Here is a 24,127-nt window from a genome sequence, read left to right on the forward strand (position 1 = left end):
ATATATACTGCTACATTTATCTCGTAACCAGGTGAATATTTCCCGTCGTTTTTGATTATTCGCTAATCCATTGCAATTATATGACATTATTTCAATTTTATCAGACCCAACACCCATGATAACATAGTGTAAAAATAAAATATACCCACATTATCTTGTTATGTGGTTTTGTAAAGCTTGTTGCAACAATAAAATGATCAAATATGTACTCACTGCTAATAATGAAGTAGACCTGCAGAAAACTAAAACGTGTATAAATTACATATCTGTAATTGACAATAAGGAAATTATAACACAATAAACACAATAAAATACAAACAAATTTTAAACATAGATTAAACCACCTTGACCGCACTTGACAGTCACCAACAAAAAAAAGAAAAAATCAATGGCGTACCCAACCTTTTTACTAACATTACGTGCCCATTAAGTACAAGCACGTGTTATACCAACCTCCGCCATTACTGGTATAACTTTTAAGTGAGCTGTGAAAACAGTAAGTTGTTATTAACAGTACTAGTGCTAATATCATAAAATGTCTTATATAACAGCTTCAATACGTTTACTAATTTTTCCATCAACAATAAGCAAAGCGCAGGTATCTCTCGCTGGAACTCGAATTTGAACACGGGCACCGTCTTTTTTAGCGCTGTAGTATGCCGGCAAAAGTTTATTGCGTGCTTGCTGTAACAGTATCGGCAAGTGTTCGTGTACAATTAACTTTGTGTCTTTCAATAAATTGCCACGGCCGAGAATTTCATCTCTATCATTAAGGGAAATGCATCAAATAATCACTGGTGGATGTGGACGGTCAGCCGACGATTTATTTAAGCGGTGGACTTTGCTGAATTGCATATTGTTCACTGACGGTAATTTCAATGCCTCAGATAACATCTTTCGTGTTTTCATTTCTATGTCTTCGCCTACTTCATAGTTTATGCCGCGAATGATAACATCATTCTTCCGACTATATCTATCCAATTCGACCTGAGCTGATATTCTATTGCGACGTTCTTTGTCCAACGTGCCACGTAGTGCTTCAATCTCGGATTCCATAAATTTACAATTCGTGTGCATGTCGTCAATTTTACTCTTCAACTCATTAACTTCGTCAATGTTCGAATTTAGTTTCATAGTAATCGAAGATATGTCATTTGTTAATTCCGCTTTCACATCAGAAATTTGTTTTGCCAGTTCTCGATTTTGGTTGGTAAGAATACTTGCTAAAATCTTCAGTTCAGGTGATGAAAGCTCCGGGAATTTGTCCTCGTTAGCGTGTTGCGTAATAGCAGACTGTTCAATACTCACGTTTTCAATGGACGCCATCTCACTGCTGGACGAGCTGGTAGAAGATCTAATTCTGGGTCTTTTTAAAGATTTTGGTTCCATGAGATCCCCATAAATGGCTTACTTCAATAGTAACAATACTTAAGCTCAAGTTGATAGCAAAATTATACGAAAGCTAAGCATATAATTTGAGAAATGTTTAGTTCGTTATGGAGGTCAGTCAACACACGTCCTTACAGTTCCGCCCTCAACGCCATTTTGCATTTCTTACTTTTAACTTGCGATACAATAACCCGCACTATGAACATAATTACGCAACAGTTTAAACAATTTCAGTGGCCGCTCAGATTGCGTTAAAACGTACATTTTTAAAGATAGAAAATCAATATCACCCAGACACTAAGGATTAGAAAAACGAAAATAAAAGTATGTTGAATTATAGAAATTCTAAATTTAAAACCTTGTCTGTAAAACAAACTCCAAAATCTTCCAAGTTGTAGAGCTTCTCATATGGGATTGGAAATAAACCTAGTATGTTTAGTACAATGAAAATGTACAGTTTATAATAGTGATTTCATAATACAAAACAAAAACTGAAACAAATATAATTGAACAGTTTGTTAAACTGATATACAGTTATGTCGCTAGCTGGTTTTAGTATTTAGTAATGCTGTTCATAAAAAGCTTATGACCGTGGCATAAAAACACTTTACTATCAAGTGTGGACGAGTGTCCAGTTGCGTTTTTCACTGGCTAAAAAACTAAATCGGACGTTTGTGAGGACGAAGCTTCATCTCGGCACGAATGTTGCCGAACATGCAAGAGACAGTCTGCATTTCAAATGAAATCGTTATGGCATTAGTAATTATGCATTACAAAACTAGCCTTTCACGTCCGTCAAAAACAGTCTTAAAATACTACAAAGTTGACTACCACACGTCAAAAATTACTACGCAGTAAATAAAACTATCAGACAAAGAGTTTGAAAACTTTTAGCCAAGGAGACTTCAATATTTCAGAGGCTGCGATATTAAATGACGGGCCAGACTGGCGAATATACGAAATATTTGAAAATAGCTCGTGGAATTTTACTTAGTATTATATCACCAACTTGTTATTGTCGACCAATGGGAAAATAGTTCTAAGGATACAATAAATTATTGACCTTTTTACATTTCGAACGCTCGACAGCTTGAAGTTGGTTAGTTTAATTTTGGTCAAATTGTGACTATCCAACACATCGCCAATTTCATGATTATATGCATTACGTGAATGGCATTGGAAAATTTCCGTGGGCAGACCGGGTCTGCGATAGTTGTACGTAGACATGTCAGGTTAAACTTTCCGCAACACACTGATAAAGCATTTCCAGAGTTGTATTTCACACGCGATTACACGCATGGTTGCGAGGGGAAAACAATCAGTGAGACTAGCATGCGGGGCGTGTGATCGAAAGTGCACCAATGAAGACTTCGTTCAGGAGATTGACTGGATGTTGTCTTTAATACACTACTTGCAACGATCTCGCATTTGATAAAAATGATTCCATAATAAAATCTTAAAATTTTTATTGTCAATAAATTAAAAATAAAATATATAGAAAATAAAAATTACGTATACAGTGACGAAAAAAATATATAAATGCAAGGGTTGGATTATCGGTTTTGAATTTACAACGACTTTCCACAATCTAATAGTGACATGCGGCATCGATCAACGACACCCATTATTAAAAGTATTGATATGGGGAGGATGTAGGCACCAGGACAACATCCTCACCCAAACGCCACCGAGTTTCATCTGATTGATCTTGCCAGCATGGACAGCTTCGCCTCTGGAACTGTCTTTGCGTTCGCGGACTTGTTTAATTTTTGCTTAGCTTTAAAACAATTCCATATCTGTAAAGTTTCGTCTGCCCCTGCTGTCATTACGTTCTCCTCGTCAGGTGACTGAGTCATTGCCAGAATTCGGCTCACATGACCTGTTAAAACATACAAAAACAATATTACGACAGGTGTGGCGTGCTGATAATCACAAGACCACGCCCACGCCCACGCCCACGCCCACGCCCAAGACCAAGACCAAGACCACACCACACCCCACGTTGTTCACTGGTTTATGACCGCAGTATGGTACGACGACCAACAACATGTGCCAAAATTACTAAATGAAAAATAAAACCCCCCAAAAAAGTCTACAAAAGACCATTGGTTTTTCTTAAATATTAACTCCTTGATAATGGAAGCGAGTTTACCCTGTATTTTCAGAACGAACATTTTAACTGACAAATTTCACAGTTATACTGAAATCGCACGGTTTCCTCAGTTACCGGATTGTTCATAACCAAATATTAACGAACCTTTGAGATCAGCGACTTTTTTCATAGATGGATATTTCCATATAGCCAAGTGATAGGCAGAGTAACCATGTCCAGATATAAGTTCTTTGTATTCTTGCGACCACAAGATGCCAGATACCTGGAAATAGACACGAGTTGAGTGCCAATCGACTTTGATACAAATGTACGAAAATAAAAACACTCAAGATATGCACGTTAACTTCAATACCTGCGAACCAGTGTCAATTGTGTTTAAGCAGAGCCCCGTGTTCACATTCCAGAATCGGATAGTTCTATCTGCAATGCCAGCCCCACTGGCAAGAACGCTCTGTTGCCATGGACACCATGAAAGCGCCTACACCACAGGTCATGGAATTAAACAATAATAGAATGTTAATGAGCATTAATAACGATAAAAACTACTCGATTCAGGTACTCCATGCTGAAGAGGGTGGTAGTGGGGAAAGGGGATGGGAAGGAGGGGGAGGGGAGGGGAGGGGAAGGGGGCAACAGCTCTTACCTTGACAGCAGCCATATGGTGAGAGAAAGAATACAGTGGTGAACCGCTCATATTAGAAGCGTCCCAGATATTTATTATATTGTCGTTACCCCCACTGGCAAGGTATTCTCCCGATTGACTCCATGCAAGACCACATACTTCCTGTTCGTGGTTGACCCATGACCCCACGTGATGTTCTGCTACTCTGACATCGTGATTATGGATACTACCACTTGCAGAGCCACTGAAAAAAAAAACATGAAGTCACAATAAGGTATCGTGTCAAGGCATCAAATACCAGTTTGCCTTGACAGTGTTAACATAATAATAATAACTTTATTACACTACTATGCCATCAGAGGGCGCAGTATGGTAAATAAAATACAAATCAAGAAAAAATACAGTAGCTAGACTATAAGATAAAATTAAAAATAAAAGATGTTAAAAGCTTAATAGGAAAAACAAATTAAGGATAGTTACAGGATTCTCCCAATGTAGAGGTGATAGCTATCATGTACCTGATTTCTGTTTTGCCTTATTTAGAAACTTTGCCAGGGGTATGAAGCACGTCATTATTTTAATGAAATTATCTGTTTTCTTTAGTTTATTTTTAATTCCTATTTCCTGAAACAGCTCCCCTCTTTCTTTATTGAGAAATTCACAATCTAGGATAAAATGTTGTTCGTCCTCAACTGAATTTGTATTACATTTTTTACAAAATCGCTCATCCGCAGGAATTTTTGGTCGTTGTCTGCCTCTTTCAATTTCTAAATCATGATCACTAAGCCTAAATTTACTCACAATTCTCCGAAGGCTGAAGTTTGTTATTTCGGTCAGGTAAGTTTCTATTTTCAAAAACGATTTAAACAATTTATATATTCTCATTTTATTGCCATGTTTACCATTTTTACTGTGAGGAGAATTTAAGCTTTCTTTCCATAATTTTTCATAATCTTTTGTGAGTTTTATTTTAATAACATTTGAGATTTGATCAATGTTATTTACTTTATGGTTTAATTTTATTGTTTCAAAGTCATTGTGGCCCATTATATTTTCAATATGTTTTATCCAACTAGAATTATTCTTAACTGCTTCATCGAGAGCACATTTAAGTATATGGTTATCAGGTAGGGTATTTAGCCTGAACCAATATTTAGTTGCCAATGTTGACGCCTTTATTCTTATTGGCGTTCTGCCAAGTTCTCCTTTAATACCGATTACTGATGTAGTTTTACTTACACCAAGTATGAAACGATAAAATTGATTACAGGTGTGTTCAAGATCATTGTCATCTTTTAATAAATCACAAGCCCAGATTTCTGCCCCGTACATTAAAATTGGTGAGATTAGTTGATCAAATAACTTTAAACACAGTGAAGGGGACACCATTTTGTGATTTAATATGGTTTGTCGTATAGAGAATAAAGCTTTCATTGCTTTGTTTTTTAACATTAATAAATTTGATTTAAATTTTCCATTTGGTGTGAATATAGTTCCTAAATAACAGAATTCACCCACTGCTGTAATATTTTGGTTATTAATTGAGAAATTTTGATTTTTAAGAATACTGTTGCCAGTATTAAAAACCATCACTTTTGTTTTCTTTACGTTTACAACAAGGCTCCATTTTTCACAATAGTTGGCTAGTTTATTTAAACAATTTTGTAGACCTTCGGGAGTCTTAGACACCAATACTAAATCATCTGCATATTGGATACAATTTATATGTTTTTTACCAATCGAGACTGGGTCATCATTCTTTTTTACCAAATAAATCGGGTAGGTCATTCAGAAATATATTAAATAGTGTTGGAGAAATATTGCATCCTTGCTTAACACCACAAGTAGACTTAAAATCATTTGATACACCATTAGGTAATTTTACTTTGTAGTTTAAACCTGTATACATTGACTTCACAATATTATAAAAATTTCCATTGACCCCTAAGTTTTGCAATTTAAGAAATAATGCATCTCTCCAAACATGATCGAATGCCTTTCTGAAATCTATAAAACAACTGTACAAACGTTTTTGTTTACTGACATTTTCTTTAGTGTATAATGTTTTATTTACTATTGTTTTTAGTAGAAAAATTGCGTCAGTTGTTCTTCTGTTTTCTAAATCCAAATTGTAGTTCATTTAATAATTTATTGCTTTCTAAATAGGATGTCAGTCTGTTATTCATAATACTAGTAAATAGTTTTGATAAGCAACTTGATAACGCAATCGCTCTATAATTATCTGGGTCGGATTTGTTGCCAGATTTATGCAAAGGGACCAGTATTGTTGATTTCCAGCTTTCTGGGAATTTACCTTGTGTTAAAATGGAATTAAATAACTTCAGTAAACATTGAACTAGCAGTTGATTGTTCACTTTAAGCATTTCATTCGCTATTCCGTCTTCAGCTGTTGATTTGTTATTTTTTAGTTTTTTAATTGCCATTGTTATTTCACTAATTGTTATTTTTGAATTCAATGTAGAGTTATAATGTTTTTTGAATTGAGGTGTATTGAGATCTGACAAATTTTCATGTCTTACAATTACAGATTATTTTTAACAGAATACATATCGATAAAACGTCAGTCGCCGCACATCGCCGTTCTAGGTGTGGGACCCATGCGACGATTACGACGCTGAAACAAAATTCGGCTGATGTGTATTCAATCTTCAACTGTCCTTTGAATTGCTTCTAGTCCTAAAATAAAAAGTTCAATACCTGGATAGTATATTTGAATTCCAAGACAAGCTCGAAATTCTACCCGCGTGACCAGACATACGACGCATGCATTTTTGAAGCTCGACATCCCAAATCTATGCAAAAACAAAAAAAGGTAATCGTGAATGTTACAAATGATAATTCGTTCAGGATGGGAATATATTGCGCCCTCTAGCGTCATTGTGCCCGTGAATTCATAGTTAACACCATGAGGGCGTAGTGGGCGTAGTGAAGCACACAACTGCGAGTACTGATGTTTCCCATAGTCAGTATGTAAAATGTGGATGGGGGGGGGGGGGTGTCCCTCACCCAATTTCACAAAATTTGTTCTCACTACTACATAATATGAAAAAACATGATATAAAGGATGCTGACATAAACTATTACTTTATATGACTGAACCTCCAATGCAGATAGTAATCGGCAATACACGGCAAGACGGATGTACGTGATTATCTACTTACTTCTACCGTTCCATTCGATATACCAACAGCCAAGACATTCCAGCCTGGCAACCAACACACACCAGAAATGTAGTCCGGCTCGTTTACCTCTGAGAGATGGGAGATCGTGCCACTATTCGCAGACCATAGATAGACTGAACACCCTAGAGCAGCGGCCACAACGTTCTTGGAACCCCAATCTATCAGCTTCAAATCTAAATACAACAATTATTCATCTTAGTATCGGTTGATAAATAAAAGATAGATTACAAACAGTACATTTGTGGGGCTTACTCACAGAAGTCATTGCGGAGGTCGGGAGCATCGAGTATTCTATCAGGAACTGTCGGTATAAGGCGAGTAGAATGAGCTTTGGTGGTATTTGTAGTGGCAGTGGTACTATACAACACACGAAGACTATTGTGGTAACCTGCAAAAAACAAACAAAAAAACTTCAATATTATAATGTACCTTTCAACGTGGCCCAAGAGTTGTACTATTAGACATTGATTTTGTTATTAATTCCCAGGTAATATGTTGTATTACGTTTCGCAATAAATTACCCGAAGATAAATACATCTCAAATTGAAAGAAGGCTAAAGAGATGCAAATCTCGGCAATTATCTACGATAAGAACAATATTTCTGTAAAATTTACGTTCTCAAAACGCATGAAACATCTCCATACTTCAATTTTTTGTAGTTAATTAGTTGGGATGTTCTGCAAGTTTTTTTCCCGCGACTTTTTCTCTACATTCCACAGACCATCACTATCGTAACAAAACATCAAAAGTTTTGCACGTGTTCAAATTGCATAACCCACACAAAGTCTGTCGTATAGACGTGCATACGGCCTCATTTGTTCTGTGTTTTTCAATAAAATACTGCATACTTGACGAGCAAGATACTTGCTTTACGAGTTGACCAGGTTGTAGAGAATATCCTTCATTGTGCAAGAATTATTGGCATGTTTACAAAGTTGGGTTTATTGCGGATAACTACGTACCTTCAGCGGCCCGTGGGGCCTTCTCTTTAAACGAGAGTATTTTAGAATCCGGTGGTTGCCCCTCGTTCAATGCATTTTGCAGAACCTTCTGAGATGCGCCATCATTTTCTTCTCCAGGCGCACGTGTCAGTAAAAAATGGCTTCTATCGATATCCATATTGTTACGATTTGGTATAAATCTGAAATGTATAATAAATAGAAATATGTGAATGTTAAATCTAAGCTACCCCACGAACGCATTCTTACAGTCAGCATTAACTTACCTATCTGCGACCGGACTTTTACATTTGGGTGTCGTACTATTCAGAGGGGATTTTGAGTTATGAGGCGATTTGCTTGGAGTCTTGGAAGCAGACGGCCTTCGATGGGTCGTGGATGGAGACAGTGGAAGTGCGAGTCTGTTTCCACACCCGTCACTGCCCGTCCTCTCTGCAAAACGAAAATAGGTTTTTAAGAGAATACACTTTCACGGAGGCCGTTGATGCACTAGAGAAAGCGATTAAGTCATGTCATATTACAAAGAAACAACTCCGAATACATTATAACGAGTGGCCAATATAAAACCATGTCTTGCTCTCACCATCTTGCTTTCTCTGCCATCTTGGTTTCGGTCCACCTACCGGTGCATTCAGTCGAACTAGCTCATTGATGGAGGTTTCAAACTGAAAATGTGCCATTACTATTCTGTTGATGAGTTTTATTCGTAAAGTTTCGTAAAGTAAACTTGAACAGCTGAAACAAATTACATTTTTGTTACAAATGAATTCTAGATAGATACACTTCTAAACAATACAGCCACACTTTTATGATGACAGCACACGGCAGTTATACACGCACGTTTGTAGAATATAGAAGCAAATGAAGTCCAGGACGCATGGGAGTTGAACCCAGATGGTAACTTGGTTTACCCCCCACTCACCTCAGCTCAGCTCCGTCGGAGAAAAATCAGAAGTAGGACAACTGTACAGCAAGACCGTGGAATGATCTGTTTCTACAATAACGACAGACCCCTGCTGGCTGATAGTATGATGTCTACCACATTTGAATGCACACCTGTAATCGTCATTCACATTTAAATCAAAGCAGCGACCAATCAGGAGAGGGCTTTACACTGAACAGATGAAAATGGTAAATAGTTAATTCTCTGGTACCAGAAGTGTGATACTTATATCGTGATGGTTTATGTGTAGCGACATCTTTTTTTTATTTATTCAACACACAGTTCAACGGGCAAACCCATTAACAAAACTGGAAAAATAAACAATACATAAAGAAAACACATACAAATACAAGAATAAGCAGATATACATCAAAATGAAAAGTAACAAAATAAAATACAGTACAGATTTAAAGCTATATAAAAAGCTATATTTTAACGAAATGTCATTAAATAATGTCATACACCTTAAAAGTGACGAATGCTTCCTACAGTTGACTGATCCACAGTTTGCGTCTCAAACACCTATTTGGAACATAAAAGTAAATATTGACAAGAATAGCAGGGCAGTCATAAGAAGAATTAATAATTTTATATAAGACGAGAAGATCAAGAATAGTTCTCCTGTTGGATAAAAGAGGAATGTTGAAAAGTTTGCAATAAATAGGATAACATGAAATACTACAATGCACACGCAATGTTCTACCTAAAGAAGGGCTATTTTTATTTCTTGGGGACCAACAGTTTTTTTTAATTTACTTGTTTGGATACCCCCAGTTTAAATGTCCCTCTCTCTTCAAATTGTTTTTTCTTTAGTACCAATAAGTTCTGGTTCGTCTAAATTCATTCAGTGCTCTGGCTGCCGTTGTTTAGGCAACGGAACAGTCATGATACCAATTATACCCATCTTTTGAATTTTCATGCTGCTATGATGAATTTGTTTTTGCGTATCTGTTGATCGACTTAATTAGTTGATTACGAGTGAACGGCTGTGTTATGTCTGGCATCGTTTAGGCCTATGCGAGGTTCCGGACAGAACTTGTTTCAGTGATTTGGAACTAATTACGAGATAACCGTCGCTATTCGGACTACTATTTCTGACAGTTAGTATTCGCAATTATTAATGTAGTGAACGATTAATCAAACGATATGACGTATCCAGTACATTAGTGTGATTGGCTTTATGATTGAAGGTTACGCCCTAGAGTCTTAATACTGCTTTGTAATTGGTTAATGTTTTGAAAATGAATAAAGTTGTTTTTAGTTGGTCTTGGCGAGTACACCAGGAGAGACGCAGTCGAGTCCTAGAGAGTCTTGGGGCGAGTCTAGACGCAGTCTTGGGACAGAGTCTTGAGTCAGCCTTGCGATAATCTTGGGGACTTTTCCCCAGGGCGCTGTGTCTTAGAGAGTGCTCGACTGACCGACTAAGACGAGAGTTGAAACGTATTTCGTTGTGTGTGTCTTATTTGACTGTAAAGTTTAAGTGACTTTCCTGGCCCCGTACCTCAAGGGGACGCGATAGATAGACGAGGCGAGATATCCCCCCCCCAGCAAGTGTGGAGAACCCTAGAGGAGGAGATTTTCCCCCTGATACTGCCTTGGTCTACCATTTTTGACTACATGTTTCATTTCAGCTGCGGCAGTATATAAAAGGTCAACAATACGAGTAATTGTCTCATCCAAACTATCCTTACTGATAAAATTATAAATTGATTCAAACATGGAAGCAGCACGCTCTCTGTTCCAAAAACGGTGAAAAATTTTACTATATTTTTCATCCCAGGTTATTTTAGAAATGATAGGATTATTTGTAACAAATGCGACATTCGAGGCTACTATAACATTGCGGTTTTGTTTCACACTAAAATTAAAAGTTAGTGATCTCTGACTCAATTCTATCATCCACATAGAAATTTGTAAGTTCTGTCATAACATAACTGAGGAATTACATAACAAAAATAATCCACAACACTACCACCATGGCCGTAAAGTAAAGTAGCCACTATTGTTTGCAAAATGTCCAGATGTTTTGCATAACTCTAAAAGGCGATGTCCGGTCTCTGTGTCATGTGACCGTCTTTGTGATAAAATAACATCACTCAAATATTCTTCATTGCAGGGAATATATACAGTATTCTATTTGATTCGCAGATCTAGCATTAAAATCGCCGCAGATCAAACAATGGTAGTTGGGATACATTTGGGAATATTTAGCGTTGTCTAGTACACCAAAAAAATTAATGCCAGAATAGGAAGAAGAACCTTCGGGAGATAAATATAATAATAATAATAATAATAATAATAATAATAATAATAATAATAATAATAATAATAATAATAATAATAATAATAATAATTACAATAAGAAACACTGAAAAAAAAAAGTAAGCCATACAGAAAAACAAATGGTAAGAAAAATACATATATATATTGGGTAAACAGGAAATCTGAAAATAGCTTACTGCTAGTCTAGTCTGATTTTCCTATATACATTGGAAGTAAATTATAATGTATATAGTAGAGGGCCAAAAATAAGTATATTAATATGAAGATTAACTAACCAAATTAATAAATAACTAAACAAATGAATATGAAAGTTAATACAAATCGGTAATAAATAAACATATAGCTTATTAATCAATAAGTTAACAAATGTGTCTGTATGCCAGCACGCTTTGCCGACACCACCACAGCACCAAACACCGCAAGGCATCCGCAAAAGTGGTACCGCCATAACCAACCTGATGCCATACAGAACTTCTAAGTCTCAGAAAATAAGTTTTGGAAAAATAAATCAGGTTAAAAAAATGAATAAATAAACAACTTGGAAATACCAATTAATAAATTATCATTAGTTTTCACCCATATTATATCCACAGACTTGCTATACAATTGATTTACTGACTGGAGACCATGCGTTTTGCATTACAATAGAATTCCACTAGAGTACCTGCCAAGGTAACAATGCTTGGGTCGAATACTACATAAGGATTTATACCCATCAAGGGAAAACGTGTCTCCGTGAGACAAATCATATGAAAATCAGGGTTGGATCATTTAGATCGAGCAATATTGACATTCCAGCATATACAATTAATAACATTATATTCAAATGATTTATTAAGATTGTCAGCAGTTGTATAGTTCCTATCCAATATACTATTTATAGAGATCTGCTGTGGTTTGTTATCGTTGTGTAAGCCCTCCATTTTTAACTACAGTCTGAGTTTTAAGATCGTAGATATAAAATTCACCCTCGATAATCAACTCATTGTATCTCAGTGTGATTACCTTCTTCCAGTGCGCTCTGCATACTAGGCCATAACTTGCGCCTCTTTTCTCTCACCAAATCCGAGAAATCTTCACCAACACTCATTCCATCATAGAGCGAACTTCTATTTATTCTCGCATTCTATAACACGTTTGAGCGGTCTTTAAAATGACTGAATTTGGCGGTAATGGGTTGAGGTTTAACACGTGACCCAGTTATTCGGTGGACTCTTTCGAATTCTATGTTGTCTGCTATGTTTAATTTATCCTAAATAAAATGTTCAACTTTTTCTTCAGATTCATCCTAATTCTCATTTACGACTTGCTTGATGTGAAATATTAAGTTGTCACGTTTTAGTTGGCCACTGTTGCGTGTCTAACTTATTTTCCAATCGCTCGATTTTCTCATTACCAAACGCTGCAGCGTGGTATTAAGATTTTGTTTTCAGGCTTGGGTGGTACCAAGGTGGAAAATGGTTGCACATATGGGGGGTAATTCCTGGAATTGCAATAGAGAGGGTTCAGGCCGAAATACATATATATAGTGTTTCCATGTTTCGTCTGATATTTCTGTGGTATTCTGCTGCTGTAAATAATGCAAGATTTGTTCCGAAATTCAGTGTGTTGTGTGCACTCCAGGGTTATTCGTTTTTTTGCTCAAAACACCCCTATTTTTTAATGGCAGAGTCGATTAGTTTCACTCCCACTGGGAAATCTGCATTGTTACTTGAATGAGAGCTAACTAAACACATTTTCCAGACCGGCGAAAGTGTATGCAATAGCCAATTTTAACAGCCTGTCACGTGATTTTAGTCTGAATGTCAACATCAAAAGAGGCTAATCCATTTACGCAGGTATAACTGGGAATAGAATATGTGAGGGATTGTATCAACAGAGATGTGTATAATGAAAAGTAACATCTATCCTTCTTTTGCATCGCTGAGCATTTCTGTTTTAGTATACTGGTTTGAAAATGTTGAATTTGCATGATTTGCAATGTGTTTTTTTACTGAAACTCCCCTATTGATCGAATCCCGGGTTTGAAAGAGAACGGCACACCACGTGATTCGTTTGAATACAAAGGTGAAGGCACGCAAGCATGACTTACGTTGTCAGCAGTAGTCGCTGAGCTTCACGCTACAACTTCACTTGTGATGTTGCTTGTTAGCCGTGGATTGAATTAATCTTGATTACCGGTTAAAATGTTGCTTATTTGGCGTTGGTGATCTTTATTTGGAACTGGGTAACGTCGCCAGCAGAAACCTCCTGGGATTTTGATGTTGATGGTTGCGCCTCCATGGCAATCGCTAATTTTACTGCGGGTGGATCTTCCAAGAGCCCTTCGGGGTTTATAAAACTCATTCAACATACATAAAGTTCTCTCAATCGTAGTAGTCCATGTGATGTACACCTAATATGCCAAACATGTTGCTGAACGATTTTGCCAATGAAAACAAGCCGGTTGGCGATCCACTCCACTAAAAAAAAACTAGCAATATGTTTTCGGCTGTTGCCATGGTAGGACATGAACGTGAAGCTAACGTCGGTTTATAACTAAAACCGGGCACCGTATACAAAGTTCGCAAAAAAACATTCAGTCCTTAGAAGTCATTTTATTTTATTGCTAGGACGTATGCTGTTGTTAGGGATTGGTCAGTTACTTCGGCCTGGGGGTGGATCAGTAGGGGCTTATGCATATATTTTTTTAAATTTTATTTCAGAACAATAGATTAAAAAGTTAATCGTACAAATGTGTTCTTAATAATAACTATTACCTATATTGCCTATAAATTTGTTGATGCAAAAAATGTTATAGGCTAAATATTTTGGGGTTGAAGTTGACAAATAACTAACAGATTATGCAATGCGGCAGAGCCCCATGCAATTATACAGTTAAGTTTTGAACACATCCCAAGTCCATGTGATATCAGATTATTTTATTTAAAGTCTGAAGTCACCATTGTATAAGATGTTTACTGGATTTATCCAATTGTAGCTGGAGACGGAAAAACACAGCAATTAGTACAAAGAGCAGTGACAGTTTTTGTTCAGCAAATCAAAAAAGTTAAATGGATTCATGTATATAAATAAATAGTTTTTTTGTTTTTTTAACTTTTAAATATGCATATTTTGCTCTGTAAAATACCAAAATCCAACACAAATTTATACAAAAATCAAAGTGTCCTTTGTTTTCATAAGCACAGACTGTGCTTCAGGTGCAAAGCTTTCCTGGTCTATAAGATATGAAAGATATATTAAATCCAAATTAGTTTTCAAACCGCCTAGATTCAAATCCTCTTTTCCTATCTTATAAGGGCGTTTATCAAGTGAGTACTCCACAGCTTTGTTTTTATTTACTATCTTTAGCAGCATAGATTTCCCTACTTCCTGCAGCCTTTTCTGTAGTCGTTTTTTGGCTTTATGCTTCCCCTCCCCTCCTAAGGTGACTGGTCTATTAAATGCAAACACTAACAATTACGGCAAACCACAATATTTTCAATGCACATCATACATTTTGTAATCATGTCAGAGCCAAAACTGTTAATGTTTCTTTGTTTTTCGGGGGGTCAGCATGTTTTAAAATATAATGTTAGGGGGTCGCCCACTTTTTGTTGTTGATAGGGGTGGGTCAACTGAGATTTACAGCTGACAAAATGGAATCTGCCGACCCCCCCCAGGCCAGAGTAACTGAACAATCCCTTAAATTTATTGTTTCTAACCGATAGTATTTTCTAGATTGCTGGCAGCGTTTACAGTTCATTCAAAGTTCAAAGTTGCGTCGGGATTACGTTGATACAGTGTAACAATGTCGGCGTCGGTGATCTCTTACCGGTGTGCAACGTAGCCAAAATAAAAAGCATGAATACAAGACTAGTGGGAGGTAATAAATTTGGGGTCGAAAGTATTCAAAAAACAGTTTTTGGCTGTTGCCATGGTAGCTGTGGACCAGGATTGTTTTGCCAATTAGTGACGGTACGACCTGCCTGTCAATTATAAACAAAATTAGCCAAGCCAAACAAAATCTCAGTAAATTGTTGCCCACACTCAAGCGGATTAGAATGAGCTACGTCCATGCTTTTTAATCATAGATATGTAGGGTGTGATACAGTTGGCGTGAAGGTATTAAACAATTCAGTTGTTGGCTGTTTCCATGGAAACGGTGGTCAGAATTTGTTTTCAGATTTTACCAATAGTAACTTTGTGCCCACACTTAAGCTGAGCAAAATGAGCTATGTCTGAGGTGTTGTATCCAAAATTTGTAGGAGATACATTTCCTGATAACTAGGGTGAAGGTGTGACCTACCTGCTAAGTTTGAGCGAAATCGGCCAAGCCAAACAAATCACAGAAGAATTAATACGTGAAAACACTAGAAATCACACACACACAGATACACAAAATTAAAGTGATTTTAAGGGCAATCCAAGTGGAGCTAATCGCCAATACCATGTTCATTTGCATATTGACCGTGAAAATACCAAAAACATCATTGCATGGGTGATATGCAAATTAGTTTTAGTCAAAATAAGTTACTGCTTAGAAGTACCATTACTGTTGTTCAAATTTCATTTCACTCGGCAAATATATTCATGTACCCAAACGTAAAGTATCGTACTTCTAAATATTGTTTATTTCTGCTATGTTTCGAAAAACGCTACTCTTGAACGGACTACTTTATTCGCTCTCAGACCTCATTTGCATATGGGGTGTGGAAGTACCGATTTTGATTTCAGGGGCGAATCAAAATAAACTGCAGTATATATGTAATAATGTGGAATACTTCCTTTCACTGTGAACATTTTTCCGCTAAAATAAATTCCAGTGAAAATGCCATTTCCCTCATACTCTATTGAGACTTGACACAGCACAGTGAAAATTTGATTCACACCGTATGCTTGAAAACTTTTCATCGAAAATAAATTAAGTGAAATTCTGTGTGATTTCATGAGAGTTGAAAATGAAAAAAATTATATGACACCCAACCCTACCACTCCATACACAATGTAACCACACCTCAAAAACATCCTTTCACCAGTGTATTCTATTTGAATTCAGGAGAAATTGAAATAAACAAATTATATGACAACGAACTTAATTATAATTTCAACCTCTAGTTCAGCACTGATTAAATAAACTACCTCGTCTTTATGCCAACTTGAAGTTATTCAATGCCTACACCAGTGACTTCAAAATCTATGTTTCAATTCCAGGAATTTCACTTGCTATTAATTGTATGGGAGTGCCAGTCTTTTATTTTCTATTGTAATGTCAATTTCTTGTGATTACTCGGAAAATGAAGCTGTAACTACAGACCACAGTGCTGCAACTAAATCCTGGTATAAGCACCGGTTAGGCAGTCTTGAACTATGCATGTGAAGCCAGCTGAGAGGTATATCCAATCCTATAGATTTCTCATTGTTTGGTAACTATTTGCTGCAAATGCAAATATTAAAATTAATCAATATTACCCACACAGCATTCTACAGGTTACTTGTTTAATTGTTTATGTTCACACTCGAGACTCTTCATTCTGTCATTAGTTACTTTAGCTTCACTTCTTAGTTTCTGAACTTCACCATTGAGATTATTAATTTTCGTATTAAAGTTTCTAGCGAGATTATCCATTTTGTCCTTTAACATTTGTTCCCATGGTGACCCCGTATCATCTATATTAGCACCACTGGTTTTATTTCCACTTAATTTCATAGATTGTGAACTTTCTGTGGAGATCATACCAACCCCATCAATGCTCATTGTTTAGGTTCAGGGTTGGATTCTACGTCACCGCACATTACAAGTAACATTAAGCAAAACAATCTAACAACAAGTGGTATGCCACTCAATGTATAACCAATATAGCCGGTTATTTCTTTCGGTTTGAGTTGCTGGAAACAACTAATTTTACTTCTATATCGTTGTACACTGATGCTCATTTTGTAAAAATGCAGGTGCGTATTCACTCGTGTTATAGATGAAATCATTTTCTCAATTTCTGACAACAGACTCTATGATGTCATACTTTACCCATAATCCTTTGCTTGAGAATCAAGATGGCTGACTGCATAATACTGATGAAAAGTTGAATATCTAGAGAATTAATAGTGATATAAAAAAAACTGTAAATTACATTCTCCTACATTTGTGGAGCTTTTTCTTGGGGCTCATTGTGTTGTTTGGCTTGACTTACCCTTAATTAATAAAAAATAACTGGAGAAGTTGCAGCCGAAGTTAGCTTGGTTTATGTGTCGCAGCACCAGGCATAGATGGTAACGTTTTATGTGTATTGCCAACATAAATTGTAAATATACATTTGCTACATATGTGGACCGGGCCACGTGTTTATGCTTTCATCGAAGTCTGTGTGGTCATTCAGGTATAACATTAACGTAAAACAAAATAATGTGTTAACGCGGACGCTAGGGGCGCCAAAGCTAAATTTCAGATGTTTATCCCTACACAATTGAGATCAATTTGGAACTGATTTCTCGTTCATGCATATGATTTTAAAAGGACGTGTCTCTGACTGGGTTTGTAATTTCTATTCAGGGTACCAAATCCAAAAAAAACTGCATTCAAAGACCATTCTTAACCACCCCCCCACACGCACATACATAAATTCTACTGACCCCCACCTTGCATACAGACAGCATACACCGACGCTACCCCCACACTTCTTACGACATATCCCCTTATAGGCACACATTATACGTGAACCAATCTCCATTTAAACATCCTATACGTCAATGGTCGCTCCCCCCGATGGATTCATATTATATGCAAATAGCTAGAGTACCCTCTATACACACACAACAAATACGTGATAATATAATAATAATAATAATAATAATAATAATAATAATAATAATAATAATAATAATAATAATAATAATAATAATAATAATAATAATAATAATAATATATAGCTGCAAGCAGCGATTACCGGCTTTCGATGCTATGCCTGAGTTAGCGCTGAATTGCATTCATGCAAGAGAATTATGACATTACACTTCTGTAATATCTAGGGTAATAGAGACATGTACGGTGATTATTTTACTATATACTGTAGGCATATTGATCACAATGTATGTTGATCTAGTCACAGCATGGTGAATTGATTACACTAGATGAATCATATGACCATATAAGGTCATTGAACATGTTAGCAATTTATCTTGTTCAATGCCTTCAATATAGGATTGATTCCATGTTTGTACTTGCAATAGTGCCTGAGATATTAGTGATATGCACATTTAATGAGTTATATGACCATATATGGTCATTGAACATTTTAGCCATTTCTTATTTCCAATGCCTTCAATATAGCATTGGTTCCGTGTTTATACTTGCAATAGTGCCTAAGATATTCGGGATATGCATATTTAATGAGTTCTATGACCATATATGGTCAGTGAACATTTTACCCATTTCTCTTGTCCATTGCCTTCAATATAACGCTATTCCCATGTTTGTATATGCAATAGTGCTTGAGAATTTAGAGACATGCATATTTAATGAGTTCTATGACCATATATGGTCAACAAATATTTTAGTCAATTCTCTTGTCCATTGTCTTCAATATAACATTAGTTCCATGTTTCTACATGGAATAGTACTTGAGATATTTGAGACTTGCATATTTAATGAGGTCATATGACCATATATGGTCATTTAATGTGTTAGTCACATCTCTTATCACATAGCTTCAATATTGCACTGGTTGCATGTACCTATCTGCAATAGTGCGTGAGATATTTCAAACAGAATGTACAGGGCCCTCCCCCCTTTCCCATGATGCTTTGCATGGTACAATAAAAAAATGTGAAAAAACATTCTAAAATCATTTTCTAAAAAACGGCTCGTCGCCTGGAGAAACCGTTTGGAATAATAAATACTATGGCACTTGATCTTTCAAAATATATGCAGGGTTAGTGAATTAGTCAAAAAATATGCAAATGAGATGCAAAACAAAATTTCTGAAAATTCTAGTAAAAAAAGTCACGTGACCGCTAAAGTTTTTTTTGATGATATTTTTAGCCCTTGTTCCACTGCTGCCACCATAAAAAACTGGGAGCACTCAGACCCTCAGAAAGGTGTGCAATTCGGCATTGAAAATTTCGCCTTTAATCCAAGATGGCGGCCGAATGACGTCGCATATCGAAAATCGAAAACTTTGACGTTTTAGAGAATTGCATATAGATTATTTCTGTAAAGTATCAGGTCAAGTGGATAACCTGTCTTCGAGCAGAAGAGTTTTAAAAAACGGCAGAATAAGAATAATAATAAATATAGCTGCAAGCAGCGATTACCGGCTTTCGATGCTATGCCTGAGTTAGCGCTGAATTGCATTCATGCAACAGTGTTATGACATTACACTTCTGTAATATCTAGGGTAATGGAGACATGTACGGTGATTATTTTACTATATACTGTAGGCATATTGATCACAATGTATGTTGATTTAGTCACAGCATGGTGAACTGATTACACTATATGAATTATATGACCATATATGGTCATTGAACATGTTAGCAATTTATCTTGCTCAATGCCTTCAATATAGCATTGTCTCCATGTTTGTACTTGCAATACTGCATGAGATATTAGTAATATGCATATTTAATGAGTTCTATGACCATATATGGTCATTGAACATTTTAGCCATTTCGTGTGTACAATGCCTTCAATGTGGCGTTATTTTCATATCTCTAACTTCAATAGTGATCGAGATATTATAGATATGCATATTTAATGAGTTCTATGACCATATATAGTCATCGAACATTTTAGCCATTTCTTATTTCCAATGCCTTCAATATAGCATTGGTTCCATGTTTGTACTTGTAATAGTGCCTAAGATATTAGGGATATGCATATTTAATGAGTTCTATGACCATATATGGTCAGTGAACATTTTACCCATTTCTATTGTCCAATGCCATTAATATAGCATTGGTTCCATGTTTGTACTTGCAATAGTGCCTAAGATATTAGGGATATGCATATTTAATGAGTTATATGACCATATATGGTCATTGAACATTTTAGCTATTTCTCTTGTCCAATGCCTTCAATATAGCAATGGTTCTATGTTTGTACTTGCAATAGCGCCTAACATATTCGGGATATGCATATTTAATGAGTTCTATTACCATATATGGTCAACAAATATTTTGGTCAATTCTCTTGTCCATTGTCTTCAATATAACTTTAGTTCCATGTTTGTGCATGGAATAGTACTTGAGATATTAGAGACTTGCATATTTAATGAGGTCATATGACCATATATGGTCATTTAATGTGTTAGTCACATCTCTTATCCCATAGCTTCTATATTGCACTGAGTGCATGGGCCTATCTGTGATAGTACTTGAGATATTTCAAATAGAATGTACAGGGCCCTCCCCCCTTTCCCATGATGCTTTGCATGGTACAATAAAAAAATGTGAAAAAACATTCTAAAATCATTTTCTAAAAAACGGCTCGTCGCCTGGAGAAGCCGTTTGGAAAAATAAATACTATGGCACTTGATCTTTCAAAATATATGATGGGTTAGTGAATTAGTCAAAAAATATGCAAATGAGATGCAAAACAAAAATTTTGAAAATTCTAGTAAAAAAAGTCACGTGACCGCTAAAGTTTTTTTTGATGATATTTGTAGTCCTTTTTCCACTGCCGCTACCATAAAAAACTGGGAGCACTCAGACCCTCAGAAAGGTGCGCAATACGGCATTGTAAATTTCGCCTTTAATCCAAGATGGCGGCCGAATGACGTCACATATCGAAAATCGGAAACTTTGACGTTTTAGAGAATTGCATATAGATTATTTCTGTAAAGTATCAGGTCAAGTGGATAACCTGTCTTCGAGCAGAAGAGTTTTAAAAAACGGCAGAATAAGAATAATAATAATAATAATAATAAACTTTACAATTACAAAAGGCTTTCGATGCGGAAAAGCATCGAAAGCCTAATAATAATAAACTTTACAATTACAAAAGGCTTTCGATGCGGAAAAGCATCGAAAGCCTAATAATAATGTTTATTCAACCTTTGTATCGGCAGCATGAAAACAGTAATACATATATTTAAATTACATTCATCATTTCTTTTCTATATTGCCATAAATCAGTTACATATTTCCTAATTAAAGCTGATGAGGTATTTCCCACATATACTCCCTTATTGACATTTCATACGTCAATGTATGACTCACCAGTTACCGCCCCTCTAACCACCACCACCAGTACCACACCATACGCCAATGAATGATACTTATATGTGCGTTACATGCCAGAGTGCTCGTCCGTCCCATCTACACGCAATACAGTCCTTCTGAAATATAATTGTCTTCATGGCATCTAATCGAAGGATTCTTGCATTCGTCCACAACTTTGTGAGTTAAAACAAACAAACCCCGACAAAAAAGTGACCTCATTGGTGGAGGGGGGGGGGATAATGACTGATGTTGGAGAATAACTGTTTTTTAGATAGACAAAATAATGTAGATATACTCATTGTCTCTAAATTCATTCATTTCTACATGAGTTGTGTTAGCCGCAATTTCACACACACATATTAAAATATAATACCTCTGCATTCAGGTGTTGAGAAAAAAAGGACAAACGGAAATAACGTTCGCCCTCTTGTGATATACTTTTATGAACAGCTTACACTCGCGTAGAGGGCGGTATTTATACTCTACTCTCGCCATGCCTTTCGTGTACCATTCTTTACTCACTAGTGCGTATGCTAAGTAGATTGGACAACAACGCACCATTTTAAAATAACACAATGAAATATTCCCAAGACGTATTTTTGCTCATATTTATTAGTATTCATATTGTGCCCAACTTTTATTAGAACTACGCGGGCAGCATATGTGCAGTGTTGCTGGTGTCTATGTTGCTGGTGTCTATGTTACTGGTGTCTATGTTGCTGGTGTCTATGTTGCTGGTGGAACGTCGGGTAACTACATAACAATAACACACTTTTGGAAATTACGTAAAACGCACACATGTCTGGGAAAACACGTCTCCATAACAATATTCTGAAATATTTGTTTCTTTGCTTCAAAATAAACAAACTTCTGATGCTGATGCAGTATGCCAATGGCAAAGACACCCACAATCGTAGATTTTTCAGTCCACGGGAAAATCCACTAATAAAAGCGTTCACAACTGTTCAACGATCTGCGTCTGTCTATGTCAATATCATGACAGAACATTTTAAGCACACAAACAGTTATAGTTGTAATATAAACAAAAGCACTGTCCTGTTTTTGTTTGCCGAGATAGCAACTGTCACATAACATACCATACAACTATCCACTCTACTCCCAAACTCGCCGACTCATAACATTACCACATCACATACCGTACAACTATCCTCCCTGCTCACAAACTCACTGACTCATTACATTACCACATCACATACCGTACACCTATCCTCCCTGATCACAAACTCACTGACTCATAACATTACCACATCACATACCGTACAACTATCCTCACTGCTCACAAACTCACCGACTTAAAACATTACCACATCACATACCGTACAACTATCCTCCCTGATCACAAACTCACTGACTCATTACATTACCACAACACATACCGTACAACTATCCACTCTACTCACAAACTCACCGATTCATAACATTACCACATCACATACCGTACAACTATCCTCCCTGATCACAAACTCACTGACTCATAACATTACCACATCACATACCGTACAAATATCCTCCCTGCTCACAAACTCACCGACTCATAACATTACCACATCACATACCGTACAACTATCTTCCCTGATCACAAACTCACTGACTCATAACAATACCACATCACATACCGTACAACTATCCTCACTCCTCACAAACTCACCGACTTATAACATTACCACATCACATACCGTACAACTATCCTCCCTGATCACAAACTCACTGACTCATTACATTACCACATCACATACCGTACAACTATTCCCCCATGCTCACAAACTCACTGACTCATAACGTTACCACATCACATACCGTACAACTACCCCCCATGCTCACAAACTCACTGACTCATAACATTACCACATCACATACCGTAAAACTATCCTCACTGATCACAAACTCACTGACATATAACATTACCACATCACATACCGTACAACTACCCCCCTGCTCACAAACTCACTGACTCATAACATTAGCACATCACATACCGTACAACTATCCTCACTGCTCACAAACTCACTGACTCATAACATTACCACATAACATACCGTACAACTATCGTCCCTGCTCTCAAACTCACTGACTCATAACATTACCACATCACATACCATACAACTATCCTCACTGCTCACAAACTCACTGACACATAACATTAGCACATCACATACCGTACAACTATCGTCCCTGCTCTCAAACTCACTGACTCATAACATTACCACATAACATACCGTACAACTATCCTCCCTGATCACAAACTCACTGACTCATAACATTACCACATCACATACCATACAACTATCCTCCCTGATCACAAACTCACTGACTCATAACATTACCACATAACATACCGTACAACTATCCTCACTGCTCACAAACTCACCGACTCATTACATTACCACATCACATCA

The 24,127-nt window shown here is 36.5% G+C and overlaps 1 protein-coding gene across 1 annotated transcript; it reads right to left on the reverse strand.

Annotated features, from left to right (window-relative positions):
- Window positions 1-2,838: 2,838 nt before the first annotated feature.
- LOC100371402 (cell division cycle protein 20 homolog) lies at window positions 2,839-9,332 on the reverse strand. The gene is made up of 11 exons (XM_085498638.1): window positions 9,210-9,332; window positions 8,871-9,022; window positions 8,554-8,719; window positions 8,291-8,469; window positions 7,584-7,715; window positions 7,307-7,500; window positions 6,843-6,937; window positions 4,146-4,368; window positions 3,855-3,980; window positions 3,647-3,764; window positions 2,839-3,268 (listed from the first exon to the last, which is right to left on the reverse strand). Exons 2-11 carry the CDS (start codon window positions 8,965-8,967, stop codon window positions 3,084-3,086), a joined length of 1,515 nt encoding a protein of 504 aa, XP_085354764.1. The 5' UTR covers window positions 8,968-9,022; window positions 9,210-9,332; the 3' UTR covers window positions 2,839-3,083.
- Window positions 9,333-24,127: the final 14,795 nt, after the last annotated feature.

The sequence above is a fragment of the Saccoglossus kowalevskii genome, chromosome 1, assembly GCF_978046115.1.
Source record: "Saccoglossus kowalevskii chromosome 1, keSacKowa6.1, whole genome shotgun sequence".
Lineage (NCBI taxonomy): Eukaryota > Metazoa > Hemichordata > Enteropneusta > Harrimaniidae > Saccoglossus > Saccoglossus kowalevskii.

Excerpts from the sequence above, each read along its gene's own strand:
- LOC100371402 (XM_085498638.1), bottom strand. The coding sequence starts at position 8,967 with ATGGCACATTTTCAGTTTGAAACCTCCATCAATGAGCTAGTTCGACTG. Across the intron at positions 6,938-7,306 it reads TATCGAATGGAACGGTAGAA|ATTTGGGATGTCGAGCTTCA; the intron begins GTAAGTAGATAA and ends GTTTTTGCATAG. Across the intron at positions 3,981-4,145 it reads ACCATATGGCTGCTGTCAAG|GCGCTTTCATGGTGTCCATG; the intron begins GTAAGAGCTGTT and ends CCTGTGGTGTAG.